This window comes from Urocitellus parryii, chromosome 11, assembly GCF_045843805.1.
Source record: "Urocitellus parryii isolate mUroPar1 chromosome 11, mUroPar1.hap1, whole genome shotgun sequence".
In the NCBI taxonomy this organism is placed as follows: Eukaryota; Metazoa; Chordata; class Mammalia; order Rodentia; family Sciuridae; genus Urocitellus; species Urocitellus parryii.
In genome coordinates, this window is record NC_135541.1 from 114,196,801 (window position 1) to 114,221,675 (window position 24,875).

Consider the following 24,875-nt stretch of genomic DNA (forward strand, 5'->3'; position numbering starts at 1 on the left):
AGTTTATAGGCTAAAAAAGAGAGAACAAAGCAGAAATAGTTTCAAGATCCACAGAAAATAGGAAAATGATGGCCCAAGATGTAGACAGCAGAAGACACAGTCCAAGTGGAAGAGTCATCTTCATTTCAAGATGGTGCTGACCATGAACCTGCCACTAAGGTGGGAGGGAGGTTCTCCTATCCTTGGATGATCTCCTGCTCTCTTTCTCAGCACTTTGATGGCCTTTTGAAGATGCCAAGACTTTCCCTGTTAGAGAGCTGAGGCCGTGTATGTGATTTGGAAGTAGGGATGGGGTGAAATAAGAGGTCAACATAATGGTTAATCAGCTGCCCTGATGAAAGCTAAGCCTGATACAACTTCCCAGTTTCCATTTTACCCGTCCCTTACTTACTTCCCCTTTCCTGAGTGTGGGAACAACTGCAAGAAACATGACATGGATCTAAAGGGAAGCAAGTGCAATCCAAAACATTTTGCTGCTATCTCCTTAGAGAGGAGATACGTATTAATTTATCGTGGCTCTGACCTCCTGAGGGATGGGGCTCATGTAAATACATGGGTGCTAGAGGGTGGGATACCAGGCCAGGGACACCAAAGGCTCTCTTGAGACCTGGTTTATGAGCACTTGCAGTTTCTCTTCTACATTTAGCTTGTCAAATTCCTCTATATCAGTTGAGGCATCTGACAGGCTTAATTGTTCCCTTAGGGCTTTGTCTTTCCCATCAGTGAACAAAGGCAGTTAGGAAGGATTTGGGTTTAGCTCTTTTACTAATAAAATTCTTTTCACATACATTCTTACATCCATACTCATAAATAGATGTGTGTATGTGAGTCGAAGTATATACACGTGAGTACACAGACATGCATACACATACATACCTGTGCATATGCACACACCAAACAATGTTTGGGTTTGGGGATAGGCAGATCAGACCATTGGCCCACTATATGGACAGCTGCCTCAAGTCTAAAAGGAAACGTGCATGCAATACTCCAGTTCCCCCAGCAGTCAAGACCATTTTCAATGATTAATTCACATGCCAATGGAGACAATGAGCCCATGTGCAAATCCTATCCATCAGCCCCTATCTATCAAGGGTTCTTCTTGCTCAAACCCTCCAAAAATTCTTTTATTGGGGCTATTAATAAAAAGAAGGTGAACACATTTACTGAGTTTTATGGTTTCATTACTCCCATCTATCTTGTGAAAGTTATGAATTATTAGTAAAAACTGCAACAAATGAGACAAGAAATGAAGTCAGAGGCCAAGACAATACACAAAAAAAGACAAAGTCCCCTCAGGCAAAGTGCTAACTGCATAGCAATGATGGCGATGGCGGGCAGGGCTGGAATCCCTGTTCAACTGAAGGAGAAAGGATGCACATTTTCAAAGGCAGCCGGCTGAGTGGTTAATCCCACAGCACCAAGAAGGGCTGTGCTCTCTCTCTGAGCAAAGCCAAACAAGGTCAAATACCCTCTTGTTTCTCAGTGTTCCTAATCGCGATAATGCCTTTTAAATAGTAATTGATGGGCTGCTTAATATCTTCTGTTAGAACATAAATTCAAATTGTCTAATGCTAACATTTTACCACGCCCCCCATACTTCACATATGGCTATGCTCAATGTCCAACAAATGTTTGTAGGTTGATTGGTCATTTCATTCATCCATTCAGTACTAGATAAAAATCTACAGAATGAGAATGCCTGCTCTCTGAAAATGTTTGCAAAAGTTTAAAGGGAAGTGGACTAAACTGATACATTGAACACAATTATTTGTAAAACAGCTGGGGTCAAGGAGCCCCAAAGATGAATAAAATGTAGATTCTACTTGGTTAGTTTTCTGCCACTAGGACAAAATACCTGAGAAAAGCTGCTTAAGTAGGAAAGATTTATTTTGTCTCACATTTTCAGAGGTTTCGGTCCATACTCAGCTGATTCCAAGGCAGAAATATCACTGTGGAAGGGCATGTTGGAGGAAAGTTGCTCATCTCGTGGAAAAACGAGCAAGGAAGGGGTCAGGGACTAGACATACTCTTCCTTCAACGACACCCCACTACCTAAAGTTTCCACCATCTCCAAATTACCATCAACTACGAACCCTCAATGGATTAAACCACCAATGAGGTCATAGCCTCATGATCCAATCACTTCCTCAAATTCTGACTTCATAATATTTCTGCCTTCAAAATATGAACCTCTGGGGGACATTTCAGATCCAAACCATAGCACTATTAAATGTATAAGGTAGATAATAAATAACTATAATAAAAGGAGAGACTTAAGGGTTATAAAGCCACAGGGGTCAAAAGAGTAATAAAAATAAAGTGTCCAGGCCTGGGGTTGTAGCTCAGTGGTAGAGCACTTGCCTAGCATGTGGGACACCCTGGGTTCAATCCTTAGCACCACATAAAAAATAAAATAAAGTGTCCATTCTGTGGGTGATAATGAAATGAGGAAAGAATTCCTGATGGCTGTAGCATTTAAAATACAACTGGAAAGATTAATAAGAATTTGGTAGGCAGCAATGTAAGCCGAACATAGGAGACACCTTAATTAATTATGGTTTGATCATAATTGCTGTCAGAAACTGAGAAAAGCTGCAATTCCCCAAGAGCCAGCTTTTCAGGGTCTCTTGATTAAGACAATCCAGTTCTTCTTATCCCATCACTCCTGAATTCTATGTATAACCTTCTGAACTGCCTAGCCATCTTCAGCTCCAGTCTGAGGTCTGGCTACCAGAGAGAAAGCCTTAGCGCACAATCTGGCTATGATCTCAGGGCGGTGACAGCATCATACTTCTCAACTATTCCAAGACACAAAAAAAGTTCACATGCTGGTATATACCTATAATCCCAGCCATTCCAGAGGCTGACTGAGGGAGGAGGATCACAAGCTTGAGGTCATCCTAGGAAACTTAGTGAAATCCTATCTCCAAATTAAAAATAAAAAGATTTGGGGATGCAGGTGCATGGTAGAATGCCTATGGGTTCAATCCCCACTATTGGGTAGAGGGTGGGGCAGAGATGACTCCACAGAGGGCTTACCCTGTCAGGCTAGAGGACAGGGCACTACAACACTGCATCTAGACTAAGGTTTTGTGCTAAGTGTCCAAGCAGCCACTGTGAGATGTCCTGCCACAACTCTAGAGATTACCCATTAACATTAAAGGTTGTCAGACAGGGACAAGAGCTCCAAATCAAGAGTAATGTTTATTTCCCTTTGGGGTTAATATTGGGAACACCATGGCCCTTTCCCAGCATCATTACCTGGTCTTTCCATCAGTGAGGAACCCAGACCCTATGGGGATGGGGTTTGGATGTGAGGTGTCCCCCAAAAGCTCACATGTGAGACAATGCAAGAAGGTGTAGAGGAGAAATGATTGGGTTATATCCTTAACCTAATCAGTGAATTCATCCCCTGACAGGGGAAGTAACTGAAGTGGTAGGGTGTGGCTGGAGGAGGTGGGAATTGTGGAATGACTTTGGGCTACATTTTGGTATCTTGCTAGTGGAGACTCTCTACTTCTAGTCACCATGTGAGATGCTTCCCTTCGCCACATTCTTCTGCCTCACCTTGAGCCCGGAGGAATAGGGCTCCTTCTCTGGACTAAGACCCCCGAAACTGTGAGCCCTTAAATAAATGTTTCCTCCTTTAAAATTGCCGTGGTCTAAAATTGTTTAGTCACTGTACTGAAAACCGGACTAAAACATCCTCTGCCAACTTCCTCTCCATTCCCATGATTCCAAGGACATCATAAAGGCTCTCCCTATGCAAATCCCTCTCCCATAATGATCATCAACATAAGATTGCTTTGTTTTGACTTATAAGACTCCTCTAATAAGATGCAAATGTCTCCTGAGCTGGTAAAGTAAAATCCATTAATCATTCAAACACTGAATCGCTAAGAAAAGTAGATTGGTTTGTTTTTTTTTTTATCCCTCCTCCTACTCCAAACTCAAGTAGTAGAATGACTGCCTGATGATAAACCATCTAAGTTTTAGATGCACATAGATGGTGTATAATGCCTATTGATTCCAAGGAGTCTCACCTTGGAGTTCATGAACATGCAGGACTATGGGGTCCAGGAATTCTCCTAAAATTTAAAATTTTGCAAGCAGGTATGAGAGTTATTTTTTTTCCTAGAAAAAAAAATCCAATTTTTATCAAATTCTCAAAGAGATTTATGTCCTAAGAAATGTCAAGATAACCTGATGGACACCCAGGCCAGCGCCCACTTCGTATCAGGGAGGGATGTCAAGGGAAAAAATGATTGTTTTATTTGCACATAATTTCCCACTTAAGATGCATGAATCAATTCTCTTTCCTGCATTCAAGAATGGTAAAACGAAGCACGGAGTGATGAAATTTAAAAATAGTCAGTCGTTTCATAATAGAACTGGGACCAGCCTGTCTTCCCTATTCCCCTGTTACTTCCTCCACAGGGTAATTCTCTCCCTGGTAGGGAGTATTTAATTATTTGAAGTTTCCTAAAGTTGGTCTAATTGGATTTTCCATCATTATTAGTGCAAAAGATGCCCTCTAAGGCCAGGCCCAGAGAGACAGATCCAGAGGTTTAATTTTTATCACTCTGACAGTTAGTTTCAGTTTTCTTCTGTGTCTATTCACTTGAATGGGCTTTGGCCTCTCTGGGGCTATTTTTAGGCCACCAAGAAGGTACAGGACAAGGCCAACAAGAGGATAAAATAGGCTTAATGGACTTTTAAATTGAACATTTTAGTGCAGCAAACAAGCAGATCTAGCCTGTCTTAGCTTTGTCATGCAGTATTTATTGAGCACCTACTATGTACTAAGGATCCTCCAGGGACCTCTGCTTAACTGTGGGACAACTGATAACTAGGCTTCTGGAGGCCACCCAGCCTAGAGATCTCTCCCTAACTTCTCATATCACTTCTGGGCCGCACATCTGACATATAGAGTGTCCATCACTCTAGTCTCAAGTAATATTTCATGAAGAGTTGATGTTTTTATTTCCTCCAGCTTTAAAAACCTTTCATTGACAGTGCCTCTTAATACATATGCATGAGTAGGAATTACCCAATTTTCCACATGGAGAAGCTTATGAACTAAGAAGGGGAAGGAAGTATATTCATGCTTTCGAGCTTCTATTACTTCCCAGGGCTGCTGAAAATCTCATGCATTCTAGTACAAATTTTCACTCATGTCCCAAAACCATTTTCACCCTCTTCTCCCGGTAAATTTTGACAGTGTACTCTGATTCTCCAAAGGTGACTCTTTGCTCTGTGAGATTCTTGGCTTTCCTCTCATCCCTCAGAATATTTTTGAATCACTGGAAACTTTCTTTCTGTTCTGGACCCATCCTTACTTTTTTCCTAAGCATCTCTACATTCCATCTCATAGTTGTCCCAGATCCCTGAAGAATCCCAGCAGTGGGAAGTCGGAGGAGGAAGGAAGAAGAGATGCTCATTCTACCAGAAACAGCACAGGAAAGTGCAGATGTTCACTTATAAATCCTGGCTCAACATGTGACCTTTCACTTCAAACACATGCTCCCGCCGTGATATGCTACCCTCACCAAAGGGCCGAACCCATGAAGCCACCTGATTGTGGACTTGACTCTCCAGAAAAATAAACCAAAGTCAACCTCTCTTTATTTCATAAATAGCCTGTGTCTGATATTTCACTATGTTGACCAACACAGAAGGGAAGTTATGAAGTAGAATCAACTCTACCTTGGGAGGTCTCTTATCTAACTCCAAAGGGACAGCAGGGATTCTCAAGATTTCCTTTAAAAATCCTGAGACTGTTTTCCTTTGGCTTCACAAAAGAATCAAATGACTAAGGGTAGCATCTATCATCTTTCATATCTATGTGAGTCTACCTATGTATCCCAGGTCAGCTGGGGCAGTCAGCTTTTCATAGCTGTGACCAAAATACCTGACAAGAACAATTTGGAAGGAGAAAAGTTTATTCTAGGCTCGTGGTTTCACTGATCTCAGTCCATGGTTGGTTACCTACATCACAGAAATAACATGGCAGAAGGTTGTGACAGAGGAAAGCTGCTCAGCTCATGGCAGTCAAGAGGGAGGGAGGGAGAACAGGGATAAATATAGTCCAAGGTCATGCCCCCAGTGACCTACTTCCTCCAGTCATGCTGGACCTTCCTACAGTTACCACCCCGTAGCTCACTTAAACCATTTCCATCAAATGGATTAATCCCCTGATGAGGCTCTCATAATCTAATCTTTCACCTACAAACCTTGCTACACTACCTACACATGTGCTTTGGGGGGACATTTTTTAGATTCATTCTATAACATCAGGATTGTATATAATTACATGTCCAAAAAAAAATAAGAATGCTTCAAATTATACGTACTGTACAAACCTTCAGTCTTTATGCCCATAGTACCCTTTCTTTCTCTCTTTATAAGGGTAGTACTATCTCCTTTTCTTAAAATAGGTATCTATTTGATCTCACCGTTAAGCCATAATTCATCACACCATGCTTCTCCTTTCTTCTACTGCCAAGGGACAGAAAGATTCTGTCCCCACCTCTCACTGAGACTGCACCGGTGGAAGTCACCAAGCATTTCATATCTGAAACTCCATCTTCTTTTTCCCTGTCTTTACCCTTCTTGGTCTGAACTATTCATTCGTCTTTAAGGATGGCTGCTCTTTTATTTCCAGGTCTCTCTCTACAAATGCTTCACAGAATTTCTTTATTGGACTTTCATAATTTCATAAGGTATTTAAGGAGTTCTTTCTCAGCTTCAGTACTTGATGGCACTTACAATATAGGCACTTGATGGCATTTAGCTTACAATATATATATATTTTTCTGTATTGGGGATTGAACCCACAGGTGGGGTGCTGTACCACCGAGCTATATCTTCAACTATTTTTATTTTTTATTTTGAGACAGGGTCTCACTAAATTGCCCAGGCAGGCCTTGAACTTGCCATCCTCTTGCCTCTGCCTCCCAAATTGCTTGGATTACAGGCATGCATCTCGGTGCCCAATTTACCATATTCCTAAAGATTATTCAGTCTTCTCTTATTTCTGCTGTTAAAAAATTATGTTTCTTTGCAGACAATGTATTTTCTCTCTCCAGATTGTTCAAAATATTTTGTTCTTACCGTTCTGCAGTTTCATTACTATGAATCAAGCGTTGAAAAATCAATTTCTTTTGATTTATTTTGCTCATAATGTGACGTGCTTCTGATGATATTCATCTTTCCTGAGTTTTGCCTGGGCTGGTCATTTAAGTCTACCAAACCCTCACTTACCTTAAAATGTAGTTTATCCTATATTTTGAGATATCAATTTTATAATAAAAATTAACTACAGGAATATGAGTGAATGGACTTGTCTCAGAATGTGGACAATACTGAGCAGAATGGCCAATCAGAAAGGGCAAAATCTTGGTAGTCATTTTTCAACCATTTACTAGCTTTGTGACTATGGGAAAGTTACCTAATGTAACTGAAGTTCAATTTCTTCATCTTAAGAATGATAATGATAACACTCAGGGTTTGCTATCAGGATTAAGTGATGGAATGATCAAGTTCTATCTAACTACATTCTTTATTAGAACTATGTTCTAATAACAATTATCAATTTATTGCTACTCAGCTCCAATTTGCCATTCAATATGTGTTATGATAATGTATAGCATTCCTTTAAGTCTATCTCCTGTATAGTAAGGGTGATGTTAAATTTTCTCTGTAGAATGGAGGGATGCTATAGAAGGAAAGGTTTCCCTTGGTCCAGCTGCTACACAGATGGTCAGCAGCACAGTAACAGAACATCTCGTAGCATTCTGTCCCAGCCATGTGCCCAGAACACACAGTCCCTAGAAACCTCAGAATACATGCCCAATCTGGTAATCACTCCCAAAATAAGACACTGATGTTCCAGGTCTCCCATTCAGAGTCATCTCAACTCTCTCTGCTAGCCTGCCCTCTCCCCATCTGGTTCATCTCTCTTGGCTCTCCAAATGTAGACATTATATGGTCCATGCTTCTCACCTACACTATACACCAACTCCATTTGTGTGCCCACCCACCAGCTGCAGATCACCTGTACTTGGTCCCTAGAGGGTTGCTTTCTATTTTTCCAGCATCTGGGACCAACTCTGGTCTAAGAACCAGGTAAACTTCTTTGCCATATAATAACTGCAGTCACACAATGAAATCTGCAGGGCCTCTTGGGAATGGGTTCTTTTTCTAAGTTTGTCCTTCCTGGATACTTGCCTTCTCTTTACATCTTACAGGCACTCTTTTATTATAGATTAATAATTCTTTCAGGAGAAACTACTTCTGTTTAAATCACCTTGTGGTTTCTGCCTCCTGATAGGGCCCAGACTGATGTACCAACATTTCCTCCAGTGTCTAGCACAATGAACAATGATTGTATTAGCTGTCCATGAACCTCTTTCCTCCCTTCTCCAAACAGCTCTGAGTAACTGTGTGTTCTGAAATTAAGAGGTTTGGAAAACTATAATGAAGAAAGGCTTCAGGATCTTAGGTTGACTGAAAGGAAATAAAAAAATAAGATGTACATATTTGTAGTCCCAGAGGTAAAAACTAGAATAAATGGAAAACAATTATATAATTAAGAAAATATGATTTCACTTAATGAAGAACACTGCAATAGCAAATAATTTCAGAGAAATAGAGTATCCTGTAATGGAGGGGAAAATGGCCCACATGAGCACCATAGTGCTATTATCCTCTTAAAATTTCATGATTTTAGAAGTTATCAGAGGCTGGGAGAAGGGGGATGTTGGGGAGTTATTTCTTAATTGGTCCAGAATTTCTGTTTGGAGTGAAGAAGTATTGAAAACAGATAATACTGATGGTTGTATTAGTTGATGAATGAAATGAACACCACTGATTTGTACACCTAAAAATTGTTAAAATGGAAAATTGTATGTTTTGTGTGTTTGTGTGTGAACACAATGAAAAATCCATGATTGCTGGGTGTAGTGGTGCATGCCTAGAAAATCAAGAGGTTGAGGCAGGAGGAACATAAGTTCAAGACCAACATAGGCAACTTAGCAAGACCCTATCTCAAAACAAAAAAATAAAAAGGGTTAGGGATGTAACTCAGTGGTAAATAGTTCAACCCCCAGTACTCCCACCCCCTCTAAAAAAAATCCACAATTCTATTATTCCAGGTGGGGAATGAGGAAGATTTAAATTTAAAATTTGACTTAATAAAACCCAAATCTTCATTAGTGACGTGGAAAAAAAGCATTTCTTTGAATAGGAAGAATGGATTTACCATAAAGGAATTTGACTAAAGTGAACACTTCAGAAATCCAATGTGTTATTAAAAAACATAAGCAATTTCGTGTCCCTCAGAACCACTGCTAAATCAAACCAGAGATGTTCCTTAAGGGCAGAAAAATAACCATACTGAGGAAAAGTTCATTTATAAATGTTACCATATTATCATGATGATAAATGTTCTCATTAATAAAATGGAACATATACAGTTTAAGAAAAAAGTTCCTTTTTGTCTACCCATACATATAAATATACAAGTTCACATGTATATACACAAAAACACTACAATTTAATACCTGGAGGGAAAAAAAACACCTGAAGACTGAAAATATACTGGTTAAAGTTCATTTCTTTATTCACAAACATAAGTTGGTAAATTTTGATTTATTATAAAAAGACATTCACAAGACATCTGTAACCAGAGCACCTGCTGTGTGAGTCTGAGGACCAAAGAAAAATATATTTAAAATTGTCTTTGAAGTATTCCTCCTTAAAAATACATATTTCTTTTTGTAAGTGGATAGATAGGGCTGGGGATGTAGCTTAGCGGTACAGCACTTGTGTAGCATATGCTAGGCAATACAATTTGACCATACAAGTATAACTAATGGATTTTTAAGAGATGTGAAAGCATTTCAGTGGAGAAAGAACACTTTTTCAACAAATGAGGCTGGAAGTGGACCTTCACTGGTGGTGGCTGAGGTAGGGATGTGGGAGAGGAGGAAGGGCAATTTTGATCTACTCTCACATCATGTAAAAAAAAAAATAATCAAATTGTAGCATACACCTAAACATAAAAGCTAGAACTATCACATTTCTAGATGAAAACAAAAAATACTTGTGACCTTGAGCCAGGTAAAGACTTCTTAGATATGACAAAAGCACAATCCATTTTTTTAAAAAAACTGATAAAATGGACTTAATCAAAATGTAAAACACTTGCTCTTCAAAAGACATTATTAAAAGAAAAGACAAGCAAGACTTGGAGAAAAGGTTTGTAAGTCATAAATATGACAAAGGTTATATCCAGAGCTTACAAAAGACTGAAAATTCAATAATAGGATATGGGGTTTAGCAAGGGGTAGATTGTGGAAGGATGGGAAAGAAGGATTGCAAAAGGACACAAGGAAACTTTTGGAGGTAACAGAAATGCTCACCGTTTCGATTGAGGTGACAGTCTCATAGGTGTGCATACTTCAAAGCTTAAGAAATTATTCATTTAAAGATATTTCATTTTGTATGCCAAGTATACCTCAATAAAGCTGCTAAAAAATAAAGTAAGCAACTTGTTTGGGATTGGTAAAAACTGGGAAAGTCTTTTCTCTCAATCAGAGACAAGAAAAATTCAACTTATGACCAGCATCTACAAAGAGGTCATTTATTTATATATATGGTGGCACGATGAAAAATAAAAACAAAAACCCAAGAAAGTTTTTTATAAAATTCAAAAGATAGAGATTTGTCTACTTCCATTCTTCAAGCCCAGTTTTCATACAATCTGTTTCTTAAAGCCTTTTCTCATCACTCAAGTAGAAAGTAATTGTTCTCTTTTGTGAATCACTATACCACTCACGGTAATTTTCAGACATTAATTCAAGGCATCTATCCACCCACCCATTACACATTTATTAAGTATCTCATATGATCCAGTATGAGCTTAATACTGGATATGCAAAAGTGAAAAGTACATAGTTCTTCCCTTCAAAAGCCTCATAGTCTAGTGGCAAGAGTGACATTTTAAATAAGTAAGTAACAGTAATATACTGTTTTATTCAGCTCCTGCACCACTGTGACCAAAAGACCTGGCAAGAACAATTTAAAGGAGAACAAGTTTATTTTGACTCAATTTCAGAGGTTCAGTCTATGGTCAACTAACCCCATTCCTCTGGGCCCAAGTTGAGGCAGAAAATTGTGATGGTAGGGCATGGCAGAGGTAAGCAGCTCAGGACATGGTAATCAGGAAGCAAAGCAGAGCTCCATTGACCTGGGACAAAATATAAACCCCAAAGGCACATCATCAGTGATCAACTTCCTTCAGCCACACTACCTACCTACAGATAACACCCAGTTAATGCATCAGTGGATTACTCCACTGATTAGGTTAAAGCTGCTTTATTCTAATCATCTCACCTTTGAACCTTCTTACATTGTTTCACACATGAACTTTTGGGTGATATCTCACATCTAAACCATAACATACAATGAAGTTATTTTAAGAAACATTGAAAAGTACAATAGGAACCAGGTGCAGTGATGTAAGACTGTAATCCAAGAAATGCAGGAGGCTGAGGCAGGAGGAGCACAAATTCAAGGCCAACCTGGGGAACTTAGTGAGACCCGAAGCAGCTTAGTGAGATCCTGTCTTAAAATAAATAATAAAAAGGACTGGGGATGTAGTTCAGTGGTAGAGTGTAGTTCAGAACTGAGAGAGAGAGAAAAAAAAAGTACAACAGGAACATAGAGGAGGAAATTTACTTTGTCAGATGCAACATCTTATACCACAGTGATCTATTCAGAGTCCATTTCCCTACTGGAATAAAACTTCCTGAGAACAAGGGCCCGTGACTTAATTACCCAGCATAGTACCTGGTGTAAGTCTTTCACACAAATATATTTTTCAAATGAATAGAAATTCTTTCACCTACTCTTCAACTAGAAGGCAAGGTCACCCATGTTGCTATCTTCACAGTTGAGCTCCAAACCTTACCTATTTTGTCAACAAAGTCATGGCAGTAATCTGAGAGGAGACAAAAGGAGAAGCTAAGTCTAGGTTTGTCAATTTCCAAAGAAATGGCCACTCTCCCCTCAAACAGGAAGAAGGATGGTAGAATGCTTGCCTAGCATGTGCAAGGCCCTAGGTTCAATCCCTAGCACCATAAAAAAACAGGAAGGAGGCAAGCGTTTAAGGGGGGGGGGTGTTGGTCTGCAGAGATCCAGTGCAGAAGAATAACACCCAGGTTCCGAGGTCCTGCCCTGAATCCAAGAACAGCCCTGACTTTCTGTATGTTACTGCTGTCTGGTATTCTTCTGACATAGAATACATATGAATGGTAGCCATCTAATCTCTATAGGAATTATAATAGTCACAGCCAGGCATGGTGGCACATTTCTGTAACCCCAGTGATGTGGGAGGCTGAGGCATAAGGATAACAAGTTCAAAGCCAGCCTCAGCAATATAGCAATATAGCTAGGCTATAAGCAACTTAGCAAGACTCTGTCTCAAAATTTTTTTAAAAAAAAGTGTTTTTTTGTTTTTTTTTTTTTTTTTGATGGGCTGGCATATAGGTCAGTAGTAAAATGCTTTGCAGTTCAATCCTCAAAAAAAAAAAAAAAAGAATTCATACAAATCTCATTGTGAAAGCAATTTCTGGGTATGTATCCATTCAATCTACTATAATGAAATATCACAAACCAGGTGGCTCAAAACAATAAAAATGTCTTTCTTATTGTTCTGGGGACTGGAGAGTCCAAGATTAAGGTACTGGTAGATCCAGTGTCTGCTGAAGGCCTACTTTCTGGTTCACAGATGTGTCCTCACATGGTGAAAAGGGCAAGTCAGCTGTCTGGGGCTTCTTTTATGAGGGCACTAATCTTAAATACGAGGGCTCCACCTTCATGACCTAATCACCTCTGAAGTGTCCAACCGCCTGAAGCCTCACCTTGTGAGTAAAGATTTCAACACATGAATTTGGAGAATAAGATAAATACCCAGAAATTATATTTTTAATTTTCTGCTTTCCTAAGTGATCTCAAGTCCTTTATCTAGGCTCAGTTTCTGAAGGGACAGAAAGAAGAGAACACGGTGGGAAACTGAGAGCACAGGGGGATGGGATAACCCAGTAACCTCATTTTATCATAATCAACATGTAAGCAATTACAAAATTTCAGTTAGGATAAAACCAGCACAAATTTAAAGGGTCTCTGATTATAACAGAGAGATCTAGATTAAAAAACAAGAAGAAATCCTTCACAGCTCCCTTAATACAATTTAATACAATCAGAAAAACTTTCCATCCTAAAGATAAGGCAGATTTATTTCTTATACTTACATTTACAGAGACAGCAGATCTCATAAGGGAAAAGTAATATAAGTTTATTTCAATCTGTCTAGACCCACCAGCCTAACAGATGGCTCCAGGAGATGGCAGGGAGACCCTGGGGCTCTGCATCCTCCTGAGCTTTGGACTGGGCTCTTACCTGTAGATGGGGTCCTGCATCACCAGCATCTTGCTCTCATCCCACGTCCACTCCTTTTTCTGCAATAAAAGAAGCTGTAAATGAATAAGTTAGGCTTGTCCTCAGCTATAGAACCAGGGCATACGTTGAACTACTAATGCTTATGCAAACACATGCATCTTGCTTCTGGCCTGACTTTTTCCCCCTAAGAGGCCCAGAGCTGATTGCTCCAAAAGGGCAAGGGGAAAATGTCATGTGATCAGTTTCCCTCACAAGCACTTCAGGAGAGTGTCTCTCCCTGGCAGAGAGCACAAGCAGGAGCCAAGGAGGCCTCAGGGGACCACAGGCAGACTCTAAATAAAAATTTCTTAGAGAAATTGCAAGGAAAAAAAAAAAGACTACATATCACTCCAAGGAGGTGGGAGAAGAGGAATGAAAAGAAGAAGAGAGTAAAATAAAATGTGTGGAGGAGGCAATCATATGCAAATGAAATGTAATCCACCCTCTCTCTTTAATTAAAAGGGAAAGGGGAAAAAAAAAAGCCTCCAAGTGAGTTAACTAGTACATTTAACAGTCATTCAGCTGTGGTCCTAATTTACTGTGAACACATGGAGACCACCCCCCCCAACTGTCTCCCCTCCCCCCAAGCTCCCTCTCCTTCCCCCCAACCCGCCCAACCCCCCCCCCCCCACACACACACACAAGCTAACTGGGAGGCTAACTGCAAGTTCCAGGCCATCTTTGGCAACTTAGTGAGACCCTATCTCAAAATAAAAAAAATTAAAAAGATGTAGCTCAATGGTAGAGTGCTTGGTGTCCTTGGATTGAAACCCTAGTACCAACAAATCATCATCATCATCATCATCATCATCATCATCATCATCAATCTATTGAAGACAGTCAAGAGAAGAGGGAGAGTAAGGAAGTATATATTGGATACTTTAGCTAGGTACCTTTGGTAAGTGAATTTCTCAGATAGAATGCACAGAGCGACTTCTCTAAACATATTAAAGTTTAGAGATTGTCCAGAAGACCAGGGGAGACTATGTCCAGGCCCTTAGAGTGACATTAGGAAAAAGCATTATCTCAGGAACTTTTCCCAAACACAACATTACACACACCTGGCATATGTCACACACATACATACATATTCACACACACACACACACACACACACCATTTAATCTTAATTTTCATTCAACATCAATCCATCAAATGAGGTGAATTTAGACTGGTTTACATTCACTATCAACCAATTCTGCCAGCAGAGAGTGATGCACACCTGTAATCCCAGCTACTCAGAAGGCTGAGGCAGGAGGATCATAGGCCTGTTTCAAGGCCAGTCTTGGCAACTTAGTGAGACCTTGTCTCAAAATAAGAATAAAAAGAGCTGGGGACATGGATTAGTGGCAGAGCACTTCTGGGTTACCGCCCCAGTACCCCCAATCAATCAATTTATAAACTTTTTTGTGATTACCCCTCCCATGACATGTTTCCCAGACTTGTATACACTATGTACTGGCCAGTATTCCCCTCAAAATCTGATGCTCTAAAACATCTCTCACTGATTCACATATGGTCTGACTGGCATTTAACAGAGACATATTCTGATCTCTATTCCAGTCATGACACCACTCTTGACCCAGACAGATTGATTTACAGCCTCTTTAGCTCCCTCACGACCTGAATGGCACCCAAGGGAGGCTGGTTTCCAACTGATGGACTAAAATTTTTCAGAGTTAAAGCAGATACTGGCATATGTGCTTGTTTATTTACTTATCTAGTGTTACTGGGATTGAACCCAGGGGTGCTCTACCACTGAGCTATATCCCAGTTCCTTTTATTTTTCATTTTGTGACAGGGTCTTGCGAAGTTTCCCAGGCTGACCTCAAACTGCCCGACCCTCCTGAAGTAGCAGCTATTTCTGGCTTAGATGCATACTTTAAACAAAACAATTATTCATCAAAGGGGTTACTTAAATGGCAAGATATGTTTAAAATATGATTGGATTTTAGGGCAGATTTATCATAATTTTTCACTTGTTTCAAGAGTATTTGCAATTATTCATGAAAGCATTTTTATGATTGCTACTTAAAATCTTTGTCAGATTATTCTAACATCTCTGTCATCTGGTGCTGGCATCTATTACCTTTTTTCTCCCCATTAAAGTTCAAGTTTTTGTCATTGATGGTATGGCAAGTGACTTCAGCTGAAACCTGAACCTTCTGAGTGTTATGACTCTAAATAAGTGTGTGTGTATGGAGGGATACTGGAGACTGAACTTGGGGTGCTCTATCACTGAACTATTTCCCCAGCTCTTTTTCATGTTTTGATTTTGAGAGAGGGTCTTGCTAAGTTGCTGAGGCTCGTTTTGAACTTGTCAACCTCTGGCCTCAGCCTCCAGAGTCACTGGGATTATAGGTGTGAGCTGCTACACTCAGCTCTAGGTATCATTTAAACTTTCTAGTTTAACTATCATACTAGGACACTGCTCAAACAGGGGAAAGAGGAGAATGCCACATTATCACTGCCAGGAGAGAATTAAGTTCAGGTTTCCCACTTGACCTCTATTGACACCTGAGGGAAAAAAGGGTTCCTTGATACTGCTGGGTGTGGGTTGCAGTTCTAACTCCCCACCAGGCTCCCACCGCTGCTACTCTGGTTCAAAGGAGTACTTTGTTATTCACCTTCAACTATCCTGCACTGATTATATGCATTACTGCACTATCATTCAGCTTCATTCCAATTAAGAAGTGGTGGAAGTCTAGGTTCTCCATATTGTCTCCAATGACACAGCACATGAGGAATAGGGGTGAGGTGGGGGAGTGAGACACTCATTACCAGCTGCTAGGGATGAAAGTCCTGGCATCCTTCTTAGCTTTCTTTGACACTACCCAATGGGGTGGTGCCCCTTGTGATAGCCCAGCAGTGGTGGGTATCTAGGTTTCCACTCAGCCATGCAGCCTGGCAGGGAAGGGGGACAGATTTTTCTGTGTTGTTTGGCTGAAGGAGTGGCTATTGTCTAAGTTTTTCTGCCTTGCTTTGCTGCCCTTTACACCCTCATCTGTATTTAGAAGGAGAAATAGGGGGAAATGCAGCTATTCCTTCTTCCAAGGAACAAAAATCTTGGGTGGATGTGTGTGTAGATACACAGGTAAAATTTTTCTAAAAGAACTGTTGCTTCCTGGGTTCTACCTCTTCAGGCTCAGGAATATAGGAGGTGAGGCCTTTCTGTAATCTGTAGTATCAACAAGCATTTCAGGTGATTCTGATGTAGTATTCAGAGCCAGAATCAGGTGATTCTGATGTAGGACTGAGTATCAAAGAAAAGTTAAAGTGAAACACCCGGCCAGAGGTCCTTTTCCACATACTGTGTGCTCCTGTGGAAGTCTTAGTCAGGCTTGGCAGAGGGAAGGCCCCTGTCTTCAAAGACAGCCAACTGACCAAGATCCCATCAATGTTGTGCTTGGCCAGAGCCCACCCACTGTGCTACTCAATAAAACATTCGCTGTGAGTTAAACACTCAAGGGAGGCCTGCAGCAGAGGCTGCTCTGAGGGAGTGAATCCTTGCTTTTTTCATACACTTAACTTTCAGAAAAGTTTGCTCCTCGTAGTATTCCTTGTTGCTCTGCTGTGGTTTTCAGAGTTATTAGAAGAATGATTCCATGTACCAAAGAGACCATTTCATGATGCTGCCACATCCACGGGCCCCTTTCTGATATGAGCAGCCCTGAAGAGGGTTCTGAGGGTGGACAATGTGGTTTTTGCTGTGTGCAGCTGATGAGAACCACCATGCTAACATGGCCACGACCAGTGGAGCTCAGGATCAGTAGTCAGTGCCTGAAAACACCACAGAGGGGCTAGCGCGAAACTGCCTGATCCCTGAGCTCCAGGATACAAAGACCCAGTTTTGCTCAATCAAATCCTCCACTAAACTAAGCTGAGCCCCCAAAACAGCAGATGGTTTTTGTGACCTGCTGCAGATATTTCCACTCAATCTGGCTGCAATGCTAAGAAAGAAAAGCCATTGAATGCCAGCCTCTTTCCTCCTAGCCTACTAGCATGCCTCCATTATCAAAAGTACCCTGGGCAAGACTCTTCTTTGCATACCCAAAGAATGTAACTAATATGTTCATTAAGAAGAACAAATAATGAGTCAACATAATACAGAACAACTATTTTCCTTCTTTGGCATTCCTGACTAGGAGGATGGAGAGGCCAGGCTTCCAGGCACTTTGTATTAATTTAATAAGAGTGAACATTGTCAGGGTGTATAGAAGCCAGAAAATACCTTACTTTAGGGAGAAGTCCCAGTATCCATATAGAACATACTGAAGGGGGTGGGTAGGGTTGGAGGACACAAAGATCTTTTTGCCTACTTATTTTCCTTTTCTGAAAATGCCATTAAAATCTAGTCCTCTCCCTTTAAAGGCCTTATAGTAATCCTTGGGTAAGTCTATTAAATCTATAAAGAGATTAGGAAATCATCAAGGCAATACAAAGGATACAATAGATAAAGACTCACCTTTTTTTTTTTTCCTTTCCTTTTTCTGAGGGGGTAGGATATTGGGGATTGAACCCAGAAGTGCTTTACCATTGAACTTTAATTTTAATCTTGAGATAGGGCCTCACTAAAGGCCAGGTTGGCCTTGAATTTGCAATCCTCCTGCCTTAGCCTCCTGACTTCACTGGGATTACAGGTATGCACCACCACGTCTGGCTTACCAATGTTTTGGTTATTCAATAACCTAAGGCAAATGTGTTGGAACTTTTTAATGCAATCCCTTCAATAACCAAATGATAATCTAAGAACTTTAGAACTGAAGGACCCCCACCTCTCTTACCCATCTCTTTCAAATAACGCTCTGAGGTGTGTGCTCATGTTTGAGCCAGGTGTCACCCCTGGCTATCAGCTGGGTCTAGACTAGAACCAAGTTCTCCTGAATTTTAGACTAGTTCTGGCTCTAGGACTCAGTAGGATTCAGTCAATTGCAGTACTCTGAATGGCTTAACTTAGAGGAAGGCTCGTCTTCTCATACCACTGTCTTAAATGAACACGTTCTTCTCTGTTGGTCTGAAGTGCTCTCTCTTTATCTCCTTTATTTTGAAAGTTTCTTCCCCAGACCCCTCTCTTTTCCTCTCCTTTTACATTTTTAATTTTCAGACAGGGTATCAGTAAAAAGAAAGTCTGGAAATGTAGCTCAGTAGTAGGGGACTCTGCATTCAATCCCTAGCGGGTGGGGTGGGAGAGAGGGAAGGAAGGAAAGAAAGAAGAAGGCATAATTTAGAACTATGTGAGCTTTCTAAAGATAGTTAAACTGAGTTTAGCTATAGTTACTTTGACTTTTCAATGGTATATCTCTGTCCTATGGTGGAAGTCAACTTTGATTTATAACCCTGGAAAGCCCGTCATTAGCCTTCCTTCCTATTTTCCTTCTCTCATTAAATTTTTTTCCTAAAATTTTTTCCTTAAAAAAATATTTCCATATGAAAAGTGGGGAGGAAGTGGTTTCTGTATTGTTCTTTTTCTCTTTAAAATGCTTGCGGCTGGGCACAGGGGCACATACCTGTAATCCCAGGTACTCAGGAGACAGTTCAAGGCCGGCCTAGGCATTTAGTGAGAATCTGTCTCAAAATGAAATAATAAGGGATGGGGATGGAGCTTGGTTGGCTGAGTACCCCGGGTTCAATCCCCAGTACTTTGTCCCTCTGCCCAAAGTCAGTGAGATACATAGCTTAACTTGGAGGACATTTACAGGAAATTGTGGTCACAAGAATGTACCCTCAAAGGTCCAGTTACAGAGAGTTTAACCAAGGGCCCCAGATGCTGCTACCTGAAGTCCATTATTGAACTTGGTTAGGCACCATGCTTTCCTGGGCTGCTCCCAGCCAAGCACTGAACACGAAGACATTCTAAGACAGCCCAGCTGTTTAAGAGACTTTCACCCAACCTTTCTTCTTCCTTCCCTGTCTCTGGTTCTTGGTGGCAGGCCTGCAGTCTGACAGCCATCCCACTCTTTCCCAGGTACTTCCCTCACTTTCTCCCACAGGCATTTAATCCCATCTTTGCACTCGCTTGTTCGTGTCAGACTAACAAGGAAAGTGAGAAAGGAAAGATACAGGAAATTCATCTTTACATGTTTCATTTTTGATTTTTCAAAACTATCTTAGTTGACATGGAGGAAAAGCCTGTTGCTCTATTTAAAGAAGGAACTTCTACATAATGCTTTCTTTTACATTATTAAAATTGACCCCCACCTGAAAGATGAACACTGAGGCTCAGGGGGACCTTATATCCCTCTAAATTCACCTGGTCCAGTGGTAAATAAAATCTATCTCTTCTACCTCTAGACTCCATGTTCTCCTTGCTACTCCAAGCAAGTCTTTCACTCCCCTTTACTCTGAACAGAGGAGAGAGATAAAGGGCTGACTGTGTTGTGTTGAAAGATCACGGAATGGAGTAAGCACATTCTTGATACAGGACCTTCTTTTTCCTTTATCTATTGAGTACGAATGTCAAGTCCTCCATGGAAATTCATTCACAGCCATTTTGTCATCCTAAAAGCTTCTGGCAAGGCATATTATGTGAGAACTGGTTTAGAGGTAGGTCTGCCTGAAACATTGCCAACAAGAGAAAACAGAGTCAGGAATAATTATCACAGGCATCCTCCCTATTTTTGGAAGCATAAAACGGATATGGCATGTTTGAAGCCCTGTCCCGGGAGCCCAAAGGTGGAAGAGGGATTCCTACTGACATTTATTTACTATCCCTACTGGAATCAGTAAGCGTGTCTAAAAGTCAGCAAATTTTGTCATTATTCATGCACATTATTCATGCATCTGACAGCAATGGCAACTTCTTTTAAAACTTTTTCTTAAATTAAAAAAACCTTGCAAAGACTATATAAACCTAGCTTGACATATAAACCTAGTCTCCATGCTTCTAGGTAGAATAGGATTAGGCTGAAAATAAAGCTATCTCCTACCTTCAGGTATAACCTACAGATATAGGAAAATGCATTTCAAAACTGAAAATACTCACACAATTTTCTAACAAATCCTCACACAATGCACATGGGTTCCTAATACATCCATTTAAAACTATCAAGAAATAGCAGGCCACAGAAGACAACATGGTGAAAAGAAAACTGTACTAGGTTTAGGGGGCACACTCTGGTCCTGTCAGTGACTATGTCTACCTCGGTGACCTAGATACTAGGTGGGGGTATCCCTGAACCTATCTCACTCTCTGTTGCCAGATCTAATCAATCCAGGAATTAGTCCAGATCATTCTTTAAGTCCCTTCTCCTAAATTCTGGTTCTATAATTTTGAGTGCCCCCTTTATTTACCCAGTTAGATCTGAGTTCTATGTTACCATAGTAACCTAATACTATTGCTTGGGCATGAAAATAGTTGCCTTATGATGTGAATGTCCCTGTGACAGAATGTAAGTTAGAAGTTAAAGACAATAAACACAAGCACCATGCATGCACACATGCCCGCGTGGGCACGCGCGCACGCACACACACACCCACACCCACACACACAGCAACATGGTAGTAGAAAGAACCTGTTTGGAGATTTGAGCAAGATATACCTGTTTTGGATCTAGATTTCACCACTGATGGGACCTGAGATTTTGAGCAAGTTGCTCAATCTTCTTTTGCAAATGAGCATAATAATGGCATCTACTTCATGGAATATGTGATGATTTAGTGTTACAGTACATCAAACAAGACTAAAAAACAGTAGGTACTATCAGTGCCAGCTATTATTAGATTATTAGTAGCTATTCCAATTATCATCTTAGTGTGTAATTACTTCAATCAGTTTGCTCCCTCTCTCCTTCCACCTTCCCAAACAGATAAGATCTGAGAGAAGACATGTAACCTGCCCCTAAAAGCTCACAGCTTATAGGGGGAAGAGATAAATAAATCTAATGTGGGGCTGGGATGTAGCTTCAGGGGTATAGCATGTGCTTAGCATGCATGAGGCCCTGGGTTCTAAGTCTTGTACCAAAGGAAAAAAAATTCCCCCAAACGAAAAACACCTCCAATGAAATGGAGAACTATCATAGATCTATTTTACACAAATTGCCATGAAATATAGTAAACTTTGCTAGAAAGGGTCCATATCTTGTACCCCTATGTATCTTATACAAATATTTGTAAATGTGAATGATGGATTATTTCTAGAATGTTGCCTTAAGGAATCCCAACAAATTATTGGTTTATAAGACAAAGCACATGAAACTGAGTCCCTTTAGGTTCTTTTGGAACAATCCTTTGGATGAAGTTCAAGATTAATCTTTCTTATTCAGGATTCCACTCCCTAGCAAATGGTGGTACAGTGTAATTCTGGAATTATAATAAATAATCATTATTATATACACAGAAAAGATAATTACTTGGGCCTAGTTGGGAGTTAAAGAAAGTGTTCAGATTGAGAGACATCAAAGCAAAGCTGATTATCTTGGTAACTGAGTTCACACCACAAATTTGACATAAGATTTGAAAGGAATTTATGATTCATTATGTGCTGGCATTAGTTCAAGAAGAGAGCATTTTTAGATACTTATTAATATAACAAAAAAAGACAGTTTTTGTATCTCAGTGAGATGATTACAATATATTTGGCTATTGCCTGCACTAATACAACACACCTGAGAATCAGAGTCACCTGAACAAGTCCTACTACCACAGACTAAATTAACAATTCCTACTGAAGCCTTCTGTATCTGGGAAAGGCTCTGATTCTTGTTTTTTCCTTTTTTTTTTTTAAATGACAGACTGATGGGTGAAGAGAGAGGGAGAAGAATGTCATAATCAAAAGGAACAAACTAGACTTCATTATATCCTGTTGCTAAGTACTTATTTCTTTCTGACATAATGACACTATCACATACAAATAATTTTCATTCATCCAGCCAGCCAAGAGCCACAAATACTGAACACACTCTCCGTGTACCTGGTAAGTGCTGAGCTCACAAAGATTGCTCCTTCTCTTAGAAAGTTCTCTAAAGGTCAAGAGTCCCCTGTAAACACACCTCCCTCCTCAGACAGGAGGCACACCACCATTGACCAGTTACAAATAGGCTAAGAAAGGAGGCCCAGTGGCTGCTTCGAGAGGCATATGACCTTACAGGGTCTCCTCCTGGCCCAGAGGATTGGAAGACAAAACCATCTAGTGAACCACCCAGCCTGTAGTGTCTGCTTTCTTTGTTGCCCAGTAGTTTTTCAAAGATTTAAATACATACTGGTGATCTAAATTTATATACGTTTAAATTGCAGAGTATTTGAGCTGGAAAAGTGAAAGTGATTAACCAACCCAGCTCCACATTCTTTTTACTTGAAGATCAGAAAGGCAAAATAATTCGCTCAGAGGACAGAGCCAGGAAAGGTGGAGCCAGGACCAGAACCCAGGTCTTCTTGCCTCTGCTTAGGGCTCCTTCCAACATGTCATGCTGACCCAGTAAATATCAGCATGCTGTCTGCAGGAACAGAGGACCATTCAAAATCTTTGCCAGCTGGTCTAGTACAGACACTGAGTAACCACTATGGAATGGCAATCGTACATGGCAGTGCTGTCCTATGGATGAATATAAGAAATGGTTATTGCTACATCCATAGCTACCTAGCTAGGGTTTCAATTTTTAACCTAATCATGGTGGCCATCAGTGATATTTGCCAACTGCTTCATTTCCTTGGAGAAAATCATGCACTTACACTATAGCATCTCTAGTCTGTTGCCAACCCTATAAACAGGTAGGAAGAGAGACTGAAAGTGTGTGTGAGTGTGGTGGTAGTACATGCAGACATCAGAGGACTGTTGCATGGGAACAAGATGACAAAAAGGCTGATTGCTGTTAATGTGCGTTCATCTGGCACAGGCAGCTGAAAATGTACACTATGATTAAAGGCCTTATCCAGATCATAGCCGTGGCCCTGAAATGGACACTGAGCGTGGGTGGAGGAAGCAAGGTAGGACAGGAAGCTCCTCTTTCCCAAGCCTGGCATCAGAAGAATCGGACTTAGGAAAGACCTGCTAGATCACCTCTTTCCTGGGCCAGCAGCAGGGTGAACACTGAAGACTAACAATCTCAGGGTTTCAAAGTGAGTCACAAATTCCCCTATTCCCTCAGGGAGATGCTACTTCAGAAGAGCATTCCTGTACTTAATGGAAGGAAGAGCTGGTTTGTCTCCCAGATGATGCTCAGCATTCTGCTGTCCTTAAGTGCTGTGTGACCTAACCTCAGTTTTCTTGCATGCAGAATGGAAGATAGCACTGCATATGATATGTGATATATAGGGAGACAGTGATGAGAGAGATAAGACCATGTCCTAAGGCAAAACTATGAAGTTACTCTATAATGGACAACATCAGAGGTGTATAAAGTTATCTGAAAGGGACATATAGGTACCAGGACAGCAGAACTTGAAATGTAACATAACTGAAAGTAAACAAAGATCATGTCCGACAAAAGTGTATGTGCTTTGGGTGGTGGGGAGATTTTAGTACTAGCAGTCATGGAAGTACAGAAGCCAGAGAGACTTGGAGGAAAATGCTAGAAAGGTCTGTTGGACAGACCCTAGGAATAGTATCCACCCATCAAGGCCACTACAAATATCCAGTGGGTCCAACGGAGGTCAGCAAACATTCCTCTCATGTACTTAGCCAACTTTCCCCACTGCTGGGCCCACTGAGCAATACTCTAATAACTCACCTTTTCACATCATTTGCCTCCATTTGAGAGGAAATGTGCTTGTCAGGATAATAAGAGTATCTGATCTAAGAGACTGTTCTATGTCTCAAAGTGAATTAAGACACTGTTGATCCAGTTTATACATCAGCCTCTTTTGAGCTTTGTCAACGTGAGTTAACATCCTACAGCCTAAAACTTCAAGCTGATGAGTCTGAGTTTCTTGGTTTGAAAGGCTGACATTCATAGTTTTAAGCTCAGGGTCTTAATAGACATCAGTTTGCTTCAGGAACTCCTGAGAGGACAGTATTCTCAAGATTGTTCCATGGCTACCCACTGTGTGCACATAGGTAAAGGGGACAGTAATAATCCCCAGGGCAGCAGCAAGTGTAAAGGGACACAAGGATGCATGAGGGAGGGGGGGCTTCAGGGAACCTGGGGTGAGGCCGAGGGTTGTACAAATGACAGAAGGGGAAAACTGCTGAGGGAGCCTCCTCTTGTCCATTCCCCACTAAACCTGACACAGGTTGAATATCCCTTATCCAAAATGCTTGGGACCAGGCCGACATGATGGTGCATGCCTGTAATTCCAATGCCTTGGGAGACTGAGGCAGGATGATCACAAGTTTGAGGACAGCCTGGGCAACCTAGCATGACTCTGCCTCAAAATTTTAAAATAAAAGGGCTGGGGATATAGCTCAGTGGAAGAATGCCCTGAGTTCAATCAAG

General features: G+C 40.7%; 1 protein-coding gene across 2 annotated transcripts in view; it reads right to left on the reverse strand.

Annotated features, from left to right (window-relative positions):
- Window positions 1-24,875, reverse strand: part of Nos1ap (nitric oxide synthase 1 adaptor protein) — a 291,877-nt gene that overhangs the window by 52,947 nt on the left and 214,055 nt on the right. Inside the window, exon 4 of one of the 2 annotated variants that reach the window (XM_026412681.2) lies at window positions 13,468-13,526. In XM_026412681.2, the coding sequence (XP_026268466.1) occupies window positions 13,468-13,526 (59 nt within the window). Of the gene's footprint in view, window positions 1-13,467; window positions 13,542-24,875 lie in introns of both variants that reach the window. The other variant, XM_026412680.2, reaches the window with a different exon arrangement.